Source organism: Cetorhinus maximus, chromosome 7 (genome assembly GCF_964194155.1).
Source record: "Cetorhinus maximus chromosome 7, sCetMax3.hap1.1, whole genome shotgun sequence".
Classification (NCBI taxonomy): Eukaryota; Metazoa; Chordata; class Chondrichthyes; order Lamniformes; family Cetorhinidae; genus Cetorhinus; species Cetorhinus maximus.
This window is the reverse complement of record NC_135885.1, coordinates 67,382,664-67,400,040: the sequence shown is the minus strand read 5'-3', so window position 1 is coordinate 67,400,040 and position 17,377 is coordinate 67,382,664. Positions and strand designations below refer to the sequence as shown.

Genomic DNA, 17,377 nt, shown 5'->3' with positions numbered 1-17,377 from the left:
AGCAATCTCGCCACTCCAGTTTGAGAGGTGGTGGTAGTGGTGGTTAGTGCCAAAGCTGCACAGAAGAGGTTGGCCATCCAGTGCAGAAAGAGGTTGAATGATCTCATCTGTGCCGCCAGGGTCAGGCAACCATCTCATCACCCTAAACTCTCACACTCACAAGGCCATCACACATTCACTGGCATCTCACTCACTGCCAGGTCAAGGGACATCACCACTCACTCTCTCACACACACCCTCACATCTCCATCTGGCCTCATCTCCTCTGGAGACTGCCTCCTTAGCCCTTACAACCTTGAGGCCAATTGCACATGTGTCAACATGTGTCCCCACACACTCCCTGGTATACCCCCCTACCCCAGTACAGCCCTCACCCTGCAACCTCTTCCCTTGCCTGAGACCACTTCTCCTCCTCCTCCAAGCAAGCCATAGCCCTGCAGCCGTTGAAAAGCCACCCCTGCCTTACGGCTGGTCTGGTAGGTAGAGACCTGCCCATGAACCCCCTAAAAGTGATGTGGTGCCGCTTGTGAAGCCTGGCACTGATGACCTCGAGTGCTACCCAAAGCAAGATAAACAAACAAAATCAAAGTCCTGAGTGAAATGCAGCTCGCCCAGGTGCACATTGTGAAACATGTCAGCGTGCAATCATGCTGAGGTGCCCGGATGATCCAGCGTAGGGTGTTCCGGCAATCTGGCCTTATAATGAAATGCTAATGTATTGAAATTATGTTTCCGATGTGCGGTGGTGGGAAATGTGCCCCCCCCCCCCCCACTGAAGTGTGAAGCAGACGATCATAAACTGGTTTTACGATGGCGTAAAACCGATTCTTGGCCTTGTCACCATATTGTCCGCTCATACAGCCAAACACGCCGGCCACCAATGGGAGCGGAAAATTCTGCCCAGTGCCTTATATAGTGTATGTCATATTCTCAGGACATTCTTGACCATTTAATAACCAGTGCATTAGTTTTGAAATGTTGTCATGGCTCTTAAGTAGGCAAATGTGAATGCACACAATAAATGAGATAAATGACCAGTTAATCTATTTTGAAGAATGATGTTTGCCAAGACAATGGGAGAATTCCCTCACTCATTTTCAAATAGTGTCATGGAATTTTTTATATCCTCCTGAACAGACAGACCTGGCCAGGTACAGTAAGGTGAATTCTAATCCCGCTCCTCCCTCTACTGACACCACAATTGTGATAAGCTAATTCATGGCAGCGCAGTGCTCTGTTTTCCCCTCTGAGCCACAAGGTAGCTTTAGAAAGTCTCTTTCTATTAACATGATTAATTATGCGTTAGAGTGAAGCTACACACCAGGATGATTTTTTGAGTGTTACAACTCCTGGTAATAAAATGTTGCTTATTTATAATAATGCTGATCAGCTGTAGTTGTGTTTTAAACCAAGTATATTAATGGCTCAAAGATCTAATCAAAGAAATATCCATTGACTGTTGGAGTAAATTTACACTCAAGGAAAACACAGTAAACTTGAAACTTTTTTGGTGTTAATGTTAACTTTTATTCATGGTTTAATATTTTCTTGCATAGATGTGACCAGTGATGTAATATCATCCTCTGTCACTCCTCCATTTTCAAATATTGTATTAAATGGCAGTTCGTCACTTTATTTTATAATTATAGTCTTTGAAATTTGTTCTTAAGTTCTCCATCTTTTCCACTTCTGCTATTGTTCAGCCTGAACTTAATCAGTGAATTCATCGCGTGTACTAAGCTGGAGAACATAATGTTCACTGGTGAGCGTGAAAGAATTATTGTAGCATTGGCATGATCAATAAGATGAAGTGCTAAACTCACTGCTATTTGTTTCTATTTGTGTTATTCAGGAGTGCCAGTTTTTCCCAGTCTACACAGTTGCCTGGTTCTGCAAAGAGAGATGGAGACACATCCTCACAGAAGTTACCACAAGCTAATTCACATTGTGTCAATGGGGTTAGTGGGCAAATCCATGACTTTCATATTTTACCAAAACCAGAAAAGCAACACTTGGAACAAAGGGATATCACAGCTTATGATTTGCCTAGGAGTCTGGGATGTGATGGTGTGGTCAAATTTGGCTCACCTGGGTTAGACAATGATGAGGAAGAGGTGTACACATTTAACACTCCCAATAGCACTCTTTGTAGGCGACTTAGTGAGATTTCTACAGACTCCTATGACGTTCCATCAACACCTATGTCCAGTTATAATATTCCAAGGACATTCACCTTTGACAGAAACCACAACTCGCTATCCACAGGCTCTGGTGATTCAGCAGCTCCACCTCCTCCACGGCCACCAAAGCCTACACAGATAGATCCGAAGCCAGAATGGGGCAGCCCCAAGCAATGTACTCGCTATAGCAAAGGAAAACAAGCATCATCTGCAGCAACAATCCCTAGAAGGAACACTCTGCCAGCAGTAGATAACAACAGACTTCACAGAGGTAATGACTTGAAATCACAAGTGATATATTTTAAAATGCTATATTTGTAAAGTTGCCAGGTAGCTCCAGGTATATCATCCCCTGACTGGAAGTCCTATCTCTTCACTGTTCCACAGTGGCACCCCTGCAATAGCCCACAATCTACCACATCCCACCTTGACTTCAAAATGAACAAAAAGCAAAAAACTTCAAAAGCTGGAAATCTGAGATAGGAACAGGAAATGCTAGAAATATTGAGCAGGTCAAAAAGCATCTAGGGAGAAAACATAGGAGAAAACAATTTGGGAAAAATCTTTGTCAGAACATTGTTTTGTGAGTGTTTCAGCATTTTCTGTCTTTAACCCTACAATGGAAAGGTATTACAGAGATTAGACTGAAGTCTGCAATATCAATATTTTTTCACATTCCAGAGCTCAAAGTCCAGCTATGCAAGTGCATTGGGTAGACGTGGTGATGATATGACACAATCCCACTCTTTCTTGAAAATAAACAGTAATATAATGGCCATAATCATGGTCCAGTGCATTGGGGCATATGTGCAGCAATACAGAATGCAAAGATTCAGGTTTAAGACCTAATCACCGAGTTCCTGATCTATGCTTTACATCTTTGGGAAATTACCAACCAAGGCCAGGGCCTTCTTGAGGGAGGGAATATCAGGGCAGCTATCTCTGTCAGGTCACTCATATCACTGTGGATGGTCAGGTGAGAGTGACATTGGTTGTAACTTGCAAGCAGGTTATTGTATTGTCTTCATGGTCCCAGCAGGTGCATAGTCTGGAGAAACCTGTAAGGAAGGTAAACAGCAACAAAGAGAATGGACAGACATTTATGCTGCACTGATACCAGTGCTAAACTAATTTGAAAGTCAACACTAGAGAGACAAATATTATACAATAACACTGGGAATTTCCTTATTGGGGGAATCTCCCATCGACCACTGTAACTACAACAGACAATCAGCGGAAACCCTGGGTAGACTGTTTTATCAGGTTTCCTGCAGACCTCATAGATTCAATGGCAGATCAGGAGAACCCCTGAGGAAATTCCTGGTGAATGAGTCTATTGTGATGCATCATTTTTCCTTTATGTCAAGATTCATTTGTAATTCATTTAACAAGCAAAAATAGAAGTGTACAAATGCCTTGCTATTTAATTACAAATTTTTCATAATTTATTATTTGTGATTTAATGTCAAAAATCCTGTTTCAAGTTTAAATGCATGTTTTACAATGTGGAAGTAACCCGGGTCTCACCCGTCAGCAGGGAATATCAGAAATTTAGGCTTGCACTGCTCAGCATTTTGCTACCAGTGGTTGGATTTCAATTTCTGATATGCACTTAATTTTTCCAATTTGTGCTGTTGGCGATTGAGGGTTCCTGCCAGGAATCAGAAAATTCACCCTTATATGTATCTTTGTATAACAAAAGCTGAAATTACCATGTTCAGAGGAATAATAACATAATCCCGTTTCTCTAGTGGTTTAGTCATCTGTAAACTCTTTTCCAACCAGCTTCTTCATGTGAAACATATGATTATCCATGTCACGCTGCAAATAATGAAGGCTACTCCATGGAATCTGTTCATGATGGATTCAGCTCTTACTTGGTAAGAAGCATAAAGAAATTATTTTTTACAACTGCATGGCTCATATTAATTGTAACGCATTGGTATCCTGAAACTCTCTGTAACTTTGGCAAACCTTGTATTACTTTGTTATGATCCCTGTAGAGACCGATAACATTTAAAAAGAAACTCAAACTCCCAGTCAATAACTGAAAGTGACGATGCTACGAGGTTTCACGTTATAAGATTTTTACTGTAACAAATGACTAAAACACTATTAACTAAACACAAGTTTGGTAGGCAACTTATACTTTAAACTACAGAATGGCGCGTTCTCCTTTTATGTATATAACACACTGCACTCTCCATGGGATTACAGTTGTTATATCAAACAATCCACAGTTGTTCCCAGCTTTCAACAGGTTCATGTTTCCTTCATTTCGCTGAGTCCTAACTTCAAGTGCCTCCAGGCACTTCCCTTCATTTTCAGAGAGTTTCCTAAATCCAATACCAGCTGCAATGCTTGTCCTGATTATCCTTCCCCTCTGGCCACGCCAGGACAAATCTCCCAGAATTGGAGAGGATGTGTCTCTTTGACTAGAGACTGTATCCCTCCTACACCCAGGTGTTGTAGTTCACAAAACCAAGCAGCAGCATCTCTCCGCTGATCAAACAAAACTGCTGTCTGTCTGTGAGATTCATTGATTTGTAGGGAAGCCTGTAACCTGATTTCAAAAATGATTTCTTCTGTGCTCTTCCCCATGGCAAAATGGAACACATTAACCTTCCATCCAGGTAATAATGCTGATTAGCTATTCTTGATCCCAACTGTCTTTCATCTTCGAAGTAAATGGACAATTTACAGCACAACTATTTACAACCTCATAATTTCAACCCCTTTCTGGGACTTTGGGAGATTCTGAGTCTACCCATTGTAAACTCAGAGACTGCTGCCATTGTCGCCAAACATGAACACTTTACACAATTGCCCAGTAAAACAATCTGGGCCTCCGTTTGATGTTATACTACCCCAGGCCTGTTGTCAAGCAGACTTCAGAACAACTCACATGACCCCTTCTATTTTACCTTAAATTAAAGACATAGGCCATAATTTTCCCCTTGGTGTGTGGGAGCGGGCCCCGCACACCGACACGTAAAATGATGCGCGGTGACATCGGGCGAGCATCCCAACGTCACCACGCACCATTGCGATATTTAGGTGGGCGGGTGCGCAATGTTCTCGGATGCACACCCGCCATTTATTAATCATGTACTTAAGGCCCTTGAGGCAGCAATTGATTGCAATTTTTTGGGGCCCGTGCAATCTTCAGGATGTTGCACGGGCGCAACAGGCAGGCGGGTAGGAGACATTTGTATAAACCTCATCCACGGGCGGGATAAGAGGGGTGAGTGGGGTCGCAATGGTGTCTGTTAGATATTTATTGTGAAAGTTACTGCTACTTGCCTGTGTGAGCAGGAATACTTCAAAACTCATGCCAGCTGCTTGGACAGGAGTAACAGCCTTCAGGTCAGGGTGCATGGTGCCTCTCCAGATCCATGGCCTGCTGTTCAAAAGGAGCCAAGATGGCCAACTGGGCCTGGCCTCCGCCAGTCCGCATCCACTCGGCGGAATTGTGCGCAGTCTTCTCCTGAAAAGGAGAGAAGAGCATTGATTGGTCCAGCCTGTACCTGGATTCCCATCACATCCCTGCCAACCCAGCCAGTGTGGGACATTGCAGGGCTCCAGTTCTTTGTTACCCCGCAGCTGCACCCAAACAAGCCCAGGCTGGCCACCCCCACCCCATTGCCCAAATGCTGCCTCCTTCACATTTGGCAGCACAAGGTGTAATCTTGCAAAGCAAGGAAGCACAAGCACATGGAGCACAAAGGCCAGCAGATGGATTGGTGTCCCACCATCTGGAAGCTCCCCTCCCACCGTGTTAGCACCCTGACTTTGACATGCTTCCCAGTTCCAGCACTCTGCCTCGGTGCAGATCCTTGACTTTCAACCCCATTCTATACTCTGGGTGTCAGTGTCACACATGCTGCAGGTGCAGGACCCATCTCAGCGCAACCCTCTCAGGGTGAACTAGGCATGAGCAACATGGGCCCACCCAGCGAGGGATACATGCCGTGAAGGATTCAATGCTGTAACTGTACTTAGGGTTGCTGGGTGGGGCGGGGGGGTGGAGGGGTGGCGGGGGTGGGGGTCGGGAGGAAAGGGTGACGGTTTTCGCGCCATGTCATGGGAGCTCTCACTCTCGGCCACCTCCTCCCAGGCTCGTTTGATCAGGTGGGGAGGCCTCTGCCTCCCGTCCTTTGGAATCAGGACCTCCTGCCGTGCTGCCACCTCCTCCAGGAGGGCAGCCAGGCACTCATCCAAGAACTGAGGGGCACACTGCACCGCTGCCCTACCCTCCGGACTTGCATGCTCAACAGATGCCCTCTGGTGAGCCCTTCTGCCGGCCATCGTGAGCGTCCTTGCAAAGGCTGCCAGGCCTTCATTTAAACAGGCCACCGGGTCGCCATTGGACCTGATGGTCTGTGCACGCCCGCCCACTCCCACTATGCTCAGGAGTCGAGAAATACGCTGGGCACACAATTGGCCCGCCCGCAGTATTCTGCTGTAATTTCCTTGACCTAGAAACAATGTTTAGTAAATTGTATTTCCATTATTTTTCCAGCTTGTTTGTGAAACAGCTGCTCATTGATACTACTTATCCTGACACAAGTCTCCCCATGTATTACATAAGAAACAAGAACTGACTAAATAATCATAACTACAGTATGTTCCAATACCTTTTCCTCCATCACTCACATGTGCCACATGTATGCGCACACATTTGAGGCAATTTTGTTTTCTTTTTTTCTAACAGAAATAGTAAACTATTCAAAATAAATGAACAAATTCATTTGTCAAATTAGCAAATAGTTAAATGTCATTTGTCTTTGTTATACATCAATATAGCAATATTGGCAAGCTCGCTCCCCCTCCTTCGCTCCCCCTCCTTCGCTCCCCCTCCTTCGCTCCCTCTCCTTCGCTCTCTCTCCTTCGCCCCCTCTCCTTCGCCCCCCTCTCTCTTTCTTGCCCCCTTTCTCTCTTTCTCTCATCCCCTCACTTGACCCCTCTCTCACCTCCTCAGTTTCTTTTCAATCTTTCTGTTTCCTAATATCATCTGGGCCAGGATTTTATGGCCCCGCCATGACATGTCTCCCCCCGGCGGATGCGGCGAGCCATTTAAATCTCCATTCAGTTCGGCAGGACCATAATGTCCCGCCAGGTGGGAGGGGCCGTAAAATCCTGGCCCTGGTCTAGTCATGTGTCTCCAGCCCTTGTTGCCACACCCATTTTTTTTTCTGTTGTTTACATCAAAGCTCCCTTCCACATTTGTTCCTGGTCCATCTACCTGCTACATTTCCTCACCTTCAGTATGATAGTAATTAATGGATTCAGTGCCACTTGTTATTGCTTTGTGATAAAATAAATTAAATTGAGCAATCAGGGACCATTCCCTCCCAGTGTTTGAAACCTGCTGTTGCTACATCTGCCAGACACTTATATGATGTTGCAACAGTATAATTCCTGATTAGATGAGGTGCAGTGGACAGGAAGGGATGATTTTTGACTTGAAATGGAAGACGGAAAGAGATATATAAGGTGGTTGTGGGAATCAAGGGATACAGAATAGGGCAGGAAATGAAGTTGAGGTAGAAGATCAGCCATGATAGTCGTGAATGAAAGAGCAGATTCAAGGGGTCATATGGCCTAGTCCAACTCCAATTTCTTCTTCCTGGGATAGAGCAGCAGCCAGTAAGTAAAGTACTGGAGCTCTTTAAATACTCTTGGATTTGGGAATCGTTTTAGTTGCTAACCGTCAATGTTCAACACCAACGCCAAAAAACTATTTTCATTTATCTAGCACCATTAACAGAGAAAAATGTCCCATGGCATTTCACAAGGATGCAAAGAAAATGAGCATCAAGATAAGATCAGATGGGGTAACCAAAGGCTTTATCAAAGAAATGGTTTTAAGGAGGGCCATAACAAGGAAAGAGAATTGGAGAGGCACAAGGATTAACAGAGTTGATGGTAGTATGGAGCTTCAGTGGTTAAAAGCAGAGCAATAAATGGTGGAGTGAAGTGTATGAGGAATACTCAAGATATTGGAGTTAGAGATATGCATGAATTTGGGGAGGAGGTTGTAAGACTGGAGGAAATTAAAAAGATATGGAGGTGCAAGACCATAGAGGAATTTAAACACAATGATGAATTTAAATTTGAGGTATTCACAACTGGTAATCAATTAATGTCATTAAGGATAATGGACATATGGGACTTGGTGTATTATAGGATATGGGTGGCTGTATGAGCTTACAGTGAGTGAAGCATGGGAGGCTGACATCCTTCCTAAAGTATGATGCCAGAACTGGACACAATACTGCAGCGGAGGCCTAACCAACTCTTCATCATAACTCCTTTGCTTTTCTCTGCTTCTATTTATAAAGCCAAAGTTCTCTTGTGCTTTTTTAACAGCCTTCTCAAATTGTCCTGCCACCTTCAAAGATTTGTGTACATAAATCCCTAACTCTCTATTCCTTCACCCTCTTTACATCATGTATTGTTTTTAATGTGGTCAGCTTTTTGGAGGTTAACATATATGAATCATATTTAAATATTTCAAGCATATGTAGGAACATCAGAAAGTTTGCTTACCTATCCAATTGCCACTTTGCACTTGCAATTTATCAACCTTTCTGTCAATTTTGTGATACCTGTTTTAAACTGAGGCAATTTTGACATCGCACAAAATTAAAGATAATTATTTTAATCTTCTAGTTTGCCAGAGTGACAAATCTAAACACATTAAAAAGATAAAGGTATATGGGACATGTTCAAACATATCTAATTCTGGTTTTGAAGGAAATTTTAAAAAAATTATGTTTCCACAGAGAACAAAATGCAGAGCATCCCGTTCAGAAAGCACGGAATCTGAAGACAATTATGTGCCAATGAACCCAGGTTCCTTGTCTTCATTTGTTAAAACCACTGCAGAGAGTAGTCAGGATGTCTACATACCCATGAGTCCTGGTCCGCACCACTTTGACTTCCCTGGATTCTCCTCAGCTACGTTCCCCACCCGCAAAGGAAGTACAGCTTCTCTCTGTCATAAACCTAACTTTCCTGGAGAGTTGCTGCCGCCTCCAGTCAACCGTAATCTCAAACCAGACAGAAGATGTGAGTTTTATTGGTTTCACTTCCATTTATTTGGAAAGTATACCTTTTTTTGCAATAGATGCACAAATGCGCTATTTCAGCATGTGCTGTTATATTTTTTTAAAAAGCTGGAAATACTCAGCAGGTCTGGCAGCATCTGTGGAGCAAGAAACAGAGTTAACATTTCAGGTTGCGGCCTTTCATCAGAACACATGATGAAAGGTCTGATTTCTGATTATTTATTTAGCGAATGCAAATCCCTGAAGCCAAGCGATAAGCCACCTAATTTACTGAGTTTAAGGTAGTCGGCCACTTAACCTGTAGAGGGGACACTCCTCGGTAATGTGCAGGGTGCCTGCACAGGGTCTCTGGCCTGTCCTGAACCTGTTTAGCAATTGGACCACGGTTGCCATGGCAGCTCAAAGCTTGCCTTCGGCTGATGGGGTTTGTCACAAGGAACTTGTTAGTGACTTCCCGTGTTTCCCATTCCTTCATCCAAAGGTTGTCTGCTGGTAGATCCTGCTCAGGAAGGGTGCTCCATATGGGGTGCCGAGATGGAAGGTGGGAAGTAGGCTGATTTCTAATGAAAGGTCACAACCTGAAATGTTAACTCTGTTTTTCTCTCCACAGATGCTGCCATAACTGCTGAATATTTCCAACATTTTCTATTTTTATTTCACATTTCCAGCACCTGCGGTGTTTTGCTTTTGGATTTCTGCTGATATAGTGTTCAAACCAAATCCATAAACCATTATTCTCACTCACACAGTTAGATCTGGTTACAGTACAGATTTGTTGCAAGTGACATAAGAGTTACTTTTTTAAAAATTTGTTATCAGGATATGGCTGTCGCTGGCAATGTTGAATTTATTGCTCATCGTTAGTTGCCTGAAACAGTGATGATGAGCCATGTTCTTGAACCGCTCGGTCGTGGTGGTGCTGGTGTAGCCACAATAGTTAAATAGGCAATTGTAAGATGCTAACTTGGCAAGAATAAAAGAACAATGACTTGGAGCATGATCTGCCCATAATATAGTAAGTCCTCACTTAAAGTTGTAGTTCCATTCCTGACATTCGCAACTTTAAGTGAAATGACTTTAAGCGAATCATATTTTCCCATTAAAACCATTGTAAAAGCTGTTGTTAGGTTCTATAGGACCTTATTCATCAGAGAAAAGAAAATATTAAAACATTATACCCTATAAGTTGAAATACTTTACGTTACTGATTTTTTTTTCATTATTTCATGAGATTTGGGTATCACCAGCAAAGGCAGCATTTGCTGCCCATCCCGAATTGCTCTTGAACTGAGTGGCTTGCCACATCATTTCAGAGTGCCATTAAGAGTCAACCACGTTGCTATGGGTCTGAAGTCACATGTAGGCCAGACTAGGTAAGGATGGTAGATTTCCTTCCCTAAAAGGCATTAGTGAACCAGGTGGGTTTTTATGACAATTGACAATGGTTTTGTGGTCACCATTACTGAGATGAGCTTTTCAATTCCAGATTTATTAATTGAATTTATATTCCACTAGCTGCCGTGGTGGAACCCTTGTCCCCAGAACATTAACCTGGGTCTCTGGATTACTAGGCCAGTGACGTTACCACTATGTCACCATCTCCCCATTCTTATATTGTAAATTAAATAAATATGAGTAATATACAGTATATAAATACAATAAATAACTATTAAAATAAATTAAATTTTAAAATGTAAAAGAAATATGGTAACTTTCTACTTACAGTACCTCCTGCTCACTGCTGATCCTGCTTTCCTAAACCTCTGAACCGCCTGCTTGCCACACATCCCGCTCTCTGATCCTCCTGGTCGCTGTGGACCCTTCCTCTTGGCGACCCTCTGAGATTCAGCCTCTCCCATTCCCTGACTGGCTGGCCTGTGACTTCTCCCACTCCCAGGCCCTTCAACTTGCAACCTCTCCCACTCCCTAACTCACCCTCTCATCAATCCTTGCTCTCGCCAAGCCTCCCACTCCCCAACTCTCCTACTCACTGCTCCCCTCGCCTGAACCTGTGTTCCCATTCAAGACCCAGATTCGATCCAAAGTCAGAGCTCCGGGTTTGTGAAAGTGCAAACCCTGATGGTGCATAAGTGCCCAGCCTGGGCTGTTATAATCTCTTTTTTAAAAAATGCTCCTATTCGCTGCTTCCCTCTTCTTATTCCTCGCTGTGAGTGAGGGCTAGGAGATGAGCAGCGAGAAGCAGGAGGAGCAGCTTCGACAGTCATTCAAAAACTGCAAATTCACTTAATATGTGCCCATGTTGTGGGTGCCACCATATTGGTAAATGCAGCCTTGTAGCTATCCCAGAAAACTGCTTCAAAGAAACATGAGGCTCCTTGCATATAATGTGAGAGGGCCTAAGTCTTTTTTAGGGCCTTTGCAGAAATTAGTTTTGATTGAGCACAGCAAGGGCTGAGTCAGCTCTACTCAATTCTTTAACAGTCGCTGCTGCCAAATCACAAATTGCCATCAAAAGAAGAGGTTTGGTATTTTTTAACTGAAAATCTTCCTGTGGAGCGAGTGTTTCCCCAACTGCACAATCCTCACAACTGGCCGTTCGACCACCCCACCACCCCCGCCTTGCCACTCTAATCCCCATCTGGGAACTTAACTACTTGACTACTGTGGCTTCTGATTAAAATGTTCAAGTTCCCTTTGGATGCAGAACAAGCACCGGCAACGCGTGCAGAAAATGTTAATCAGGCTCCGGGATAAACTTTGGGAAAGCCTTGGGTCTTCCAGTTGTCAATTGTATACTGTCGGTGCACCATTGGTTATGACCCAAAAAGTGAACCTTAAATTGTAATAACTCCAGCAATACTTCCTGCAAGAAATTTTATTCAGAAAGAAAGTCAGCCATTTTGAAACATTGATTAAGTATGTTATACTCAGCAGTTGTATAATTGTGGTTTATATTTCAGCCAAAGCAGGACCTATAGAAACAAGAAACCACACATTCATTGATGAGCTTCCCTTCAAGTCCCCCATTACCAGATCTTGGTCCAGACCCGTGTAAGTGTCTTTTTTTTTAAATCCAGTAGGTCGTTGGCAGTAACTTACAAAACAAGTAAGCTTTTAGGGAGTGAAATTGGTCTTGGCAAGCAGCACAGAATGGGCTTGTAGCAAATAATCAGCCCATTTTTCACCATAGCACAGGATAAAGGTGTTCAGCAGAGTAAGGTTTAATGTGGGACTGAAAATCACTACCACCCACATAGTGATGTAGAGAGTCACATGATAACAGACCGTCTGTGGAGTAGAGTCTGGAAGGAGCCGTCATGGAGACAGCACCCAAGCATGGCAATACCTTGGAAACATACATAGTTATGGTTACCAATAAATGCTTTATGTTCAACCAGTCGCCTTCAAACCCTTCTCTGACCTAGAGAAATTACATGAACAATTCAAACCCTCAAGGTTTACACGTTAACTTCAATCCCGAGATATTCAGAGAGTCCACTATAACCCTCCATCATCCCAACCATCCCAACAACACAATAGGAAGTCCCTTCTCCTTTGATCTGCAACTTCAGGCCTGTCTGATAAGCCCTTCAGACCTGGTTTTCTTTCAACTATCCTACATTTAAAACTATAGTCCCCAAACAAGCATAATTTTATCTACCAAAACATGCAATCCTAAAAACACACATTTGTTAGAAGCTGTTAATCAATGTGAGTGGTCTTTACAAGATGGATTACAATGTGGGAAAATGTGAAGTTGTTCACTTTGGCAGGAAGAATAAAAAAGCAGAGAATTACTTAAATGCAGAATTCTAAGGTGCAGAGTGAGCTGGGTGTTCTCGTGCATAAGTCATAAAAAGTTAGTATGCAGGTACAACAAGTAATTAAGAAGGCTAATGGAATGCCATCCTTCATTACAAAAGGAATTGAACATAAAGTAAGGATGTTATGCTTCAGTCATGCAGGTCATTGGTGAGACCTCATCTCGAATACTGTGTGTAGTTTTGGTCTCCTTATTTGCTGAAGGATTTTAATGCATTAGAGGCGGTTCAGAGGAGGTTTACTAGATTGATACTTGGAATGAGTGGGTTGTCTTATGAGGAAAGGTTAGACAGACTGGGCTTGTTTCCACTGGAGTTTAGAAAAATAAGGGGTGACTTGATTGAAGTATATAAGATCCTGAATGGTCTTGACAAGGTGGTTACGGAAATTATGGGCAGAATTTTACATTTGGCGTGTGGGAGCGGGCCTGACATGCCTAAACATAAAATGATACGCAATGCCGTTGGGCGTGCATCCCAATGTCATCGCGCTGTCTCGCGATATTTCGTTCAGTGGGCACGTGCCGGAGTCGGCTACTCACCCACCAATTATTGAAAGACCTATTAAGGCCATTAACGAGCTAGTTATTTTCAAATTTAAGCTGCCCATCCAACCTAACAGTTGGCGGGCAAGCGAAAAGGCCAAGTGGCCTTTACGTTTTTTAGGAAATCTCATCCACAAGCGGGATAAGGTTTCCTAAAGCTTTTATAAATTAAATAGAAACTTTCTTTGAAAAATGAAAACATGTCCCATCTCATGTGACACAGTCACATGAGGGGACATGTTTCATTAAATTTTTGCCACATTTATTAATTTTTCTAACAATTGCTTCAATCTCCCTGAGGCAGCTCTGTGCCTCAGGGAGATTGAAGCACTCTTTCGCCCGCCCGACCAATGAGAAATCCTGGCCTATGTTTCCTCTTGTTGGTGAGTCCAGAACTAGGGGGCACTGTTTTAAAATTAGGGGGCACCTTTTAGGACAGAGACGAGGAGAAATTTTTTCTGAGGTTTGTGTGACTTTGGAACGCTCTGCCTCAGAAGGCGGTGTAGGCGGCGTCATTGAATATTGTTATAAGACAGAAGTAGATAGATTCTTGTTAGGCAAGGAAATCAAAGGTTATTGAGGGTAGTTGGGAATGTGGAATTAGTAATACAAACAGATCAGCCGTGATCTTATTGAATGGCGGACAGGCCAAATGATCTACTTCTGCTCCTATTTTGTATGTTCATAACTATACAAGCTTCCATACCTCTCCATGAAACATCAAACAACTTTTACAACACATGGCAGTTTTTATGTTCCCTTGACTTGGAATTGCCAAGATTTTTAATTTTGAACCAAGTAAAGGAGGTGACACAGAGTCTAGGAAATGAGTCTCTGAAAAGAATTTGAACTATCATTTTGTGAACTGAGTGGAAGGAATGGGCAGTGTGAAAAAAACAGCTGCCGTTTCGCCATGGACTTATTTTGATCTACTGACATGGACCAATTCATCCCCTACTTCTTTCTACCTACAGGACACAACTTAATTGATGGCACTTATACAAGAGTGATCAGTTCCCTTTAGGAGATACTGAGATAGTTTATATTAGTTATTTTAATACATTTTGGGTACAGAACTGTATCTTTTTAGGCAAGATTTGCTTACTGACTTTTCCTCCCTTTTACAGAAGTCTTGCATCTTTGCATGGACACAATCAAAAATGTGTGGGAAAATTGGTGGGGACACAGTATGCTGCAACCTTGGTGTTATGACAGATGTGCTTTTTGGTTTTTTTAAATGCTGGTCCTGCTACCTAATTTTCCAGCATTAAGAAAGTTCTTGAAGGTTCTTCATTTAGTGTTTTAGTTCTTGAAAGAAAGTTGCTTTTTATTGCTTCCAGAGCTGCTGTAAACCCCATTTCTTCGCAAAATTGCCGCCCCTTATCAACACAGAGTGTCACCAGCACTGACTCAGGAGACAGTGAAGATAACTATGTTGCAATGGTAAGTGGATGAAAACAATTAGATTAAGTTACAAGTTACAACTGGCATTACTGAACAGAAACAAGATGAAATCCTAACATCGATTTTGCAAATGTACAAAATGATATACAGGAAAAGATCTGCTAGCCCAATCAGCCTGCCCCACACAATAGTAATGTTTTATCAGCTGGAATGCATAAAAATATTTTGCTTAGAAAATGCAAGTATGGTGCATTTAGTTCTTTAGAGCTAGTTATTTTAGTTTGGTGTTGAAATATTATTAATTTATTTTCACACTTGAAGCCCTTCACATGTTGTGAAGATTCTCATCCATAAAGGACAGAAATGGGCATTTTCTTCGGCCCCCGTCATTCAAGACCTGAGACATACTATGCACTTGATGCACACCATACATGCCTTTGCATTTGGGCAGTGCTTGACACATGGGGAATCTGTGCACTAACAGCTTCAACTTTTGTGCAGTTAAGAGCCTCCCAGTAATACAGGGCTCCTGTGTCCAAAACACCATGGCAAGCAAACTTTCAATTATTATCCCCAGTGTCTTGGTGTACCAAAGTGTTATGCCACAGTGATGGAATATGAACTTACCATCAAAATTCTTAATTTGCTGAAACTGGAGTGATGGAGCAAGATCCAGATGTGCATGCTTCAATGAGCACCCTGCCAAAAATCTCTATTGACTCTAAAAGCAAAGTAGGACATGCATTTATATCATGTCTTTCCTCAAAACATTCCAAAGGGCTTTACAACTGATGAAGAACTTTTGACATGTAGCCATTGTTGTAATGTAGGAAATGGGCCACTTCCTAATGAGGCATATTGTTTCAATCGGCCTCCAAAGCCCATTATTCAAAGAGGCTTTGTGTCCCACATTTTTTTCAAGCAACATATTGCAGGGCTATGAAGGTGGTTCTTTCATTGCTGTTGGCGTCTGACATTCTCCCAGTCCAAAAATGTTTAAAGCAGCCAAAATAACAGTAGTACATGGTCCATTTATTTAAGTACAGGCACTTGCTACACCTCAGAAGTAGCACTCTAGGTAGTGCTGCACCACGGTGTGTCGTTGAACCACTGTATAGCATGTACCAATGTACGTTTTTCATTGTACAGCAGGTAGCAAAAGAGCCCTTAAACAATTAATGTTTAAACTTCCCTGTAAACTAAGGGTCATAGCTTTGATAAAATGCAGATAAACTTCTTTAAGAAATAATATTTTGATAGATATTCCTAACTGAGGACTTAAATGATTGAACTATGTGTGTGTATATATATATATATATGCCTATTCAATGAGCTTCAGGAGCTAGCATTTAGTATGTCATGGAGTTTAACTTGGTAGCATTAGAAAATAAATACTGTTTAAATAAAACCAATACTGTAATAATTCTCTGCATTTTGAACTACAGTAGTTTATTGGAGGAATATAAACCTCTGATTATTCTTGTTAACTCTGAAATCAATTAGTCTGTCTTCATTGGATTAAAAAAGTATTTATATTAAATTTACCAAAAAACAGCAGAATCCAATTTCTACCTCTCCAATGAACCCTGTGACTGGCAGCCCTGTCACCAGGAAGACTGGGAGTGTTGATTATTTGTCCTTGGATTTCCAGCCTAGTTCTCCTGGTCCTCATCGAAAGGTAAAACTTATAGTTTGTCAATTTCTGATAATCTGGTTTTCTTTTGGTAGTAAACATAGTAAATGTCTTCTGGATTTAAATATGTTGGGTATACAGTACTCAATTTGCCTCAACTCTTTTTCCTATTTTTCTTGCCAGTTTTTCTTTTGTGCAATTTCAGTGGTATAAAATGGTTAGTCTTTCTGAAAGTTCAGATTACCTACTTGGGTACAAAAACCAATGTGGTGGCCATCATAAAATAATAAACCTATTAGAACCATAGAAAAGTAACAGCACAGAAGGAGGCCATTCGGCCCATCTTGTCCATGCCAGCCCGAGGACACCCAGGTGCCTTTTCTAATCCCACCTTCCTGCACCTGGCCCATAGCCCTGCAGCTTACAGCACTTTAGGTGCAGACCCAGGTACATTTTAAAAGAGTTTAAAGTTTCTGCCTCTACCACCAACTTGGGCAGCGAATTCCAGACACCCACTACCCTCTGTGTAAAAAAGTTCTTCCTCATGTCCCCCCTACACCTTCTGCCACTTATCTTGAATCTATATCCCCTGGTTCTAGAATTCTCTATCAAGGGAAACAATTTTATCCTGTGCACGCTATCTATTCCCCTCATAATTTTGTACACCTCAATCAAGTCACACCTCAGCCTTCTTTGTTCTAAGGAAAATAACCCCAACCTATCCAATCTCTCCTTGTAGCTACACTTTTCTAGCCCTGGC

At 42.4% G+C, this 17,377-nt stretch overlaps 1 protein-coding gene across 6 annotated transcripts in view; it reads left to right on the top strand.

The window, feature by feature from the left end:
• The window catches only part of gab2 (GRB2-associated binding protein 2), a 354,556-nt gene that overhangs the window by 329,636 nt on the left and 7,543 nt on the right, over positions 1-17,377 (top strand). For 5 of the 6 annotated variants that reach the window (XM_078545682.1, XM_078545681.1, XM_078545685.1 and 2 more), the window contains 6 exons: positions 1,853-2,451; positions 3,966-4,060; positions 8,969-9,254; positions 12,175-12,265; positions 14,921-15,023; positions 16,540-16,662. In XM_078545682.1, coding sequence (XP_078401808.1) covers positions 1,853-2,451; positions 3,966-4,060; positions 8,969-9,254; positions 12,175-12,265; positions 14,921-15,023; positions 16,540-16,662 — 1,297 coding nt within the window. The remainder of the gene's footprint in view (positions 1-1,852; positions 2,452-3,965; positions 4,061-8,968; positions 9,255-12,174; positions 12,266-14,920; positions 15,024-16,539; positions 16,663-17,377) is intronic. The other variant, XM_078545684.1, reaches the window with a different exon arrangement.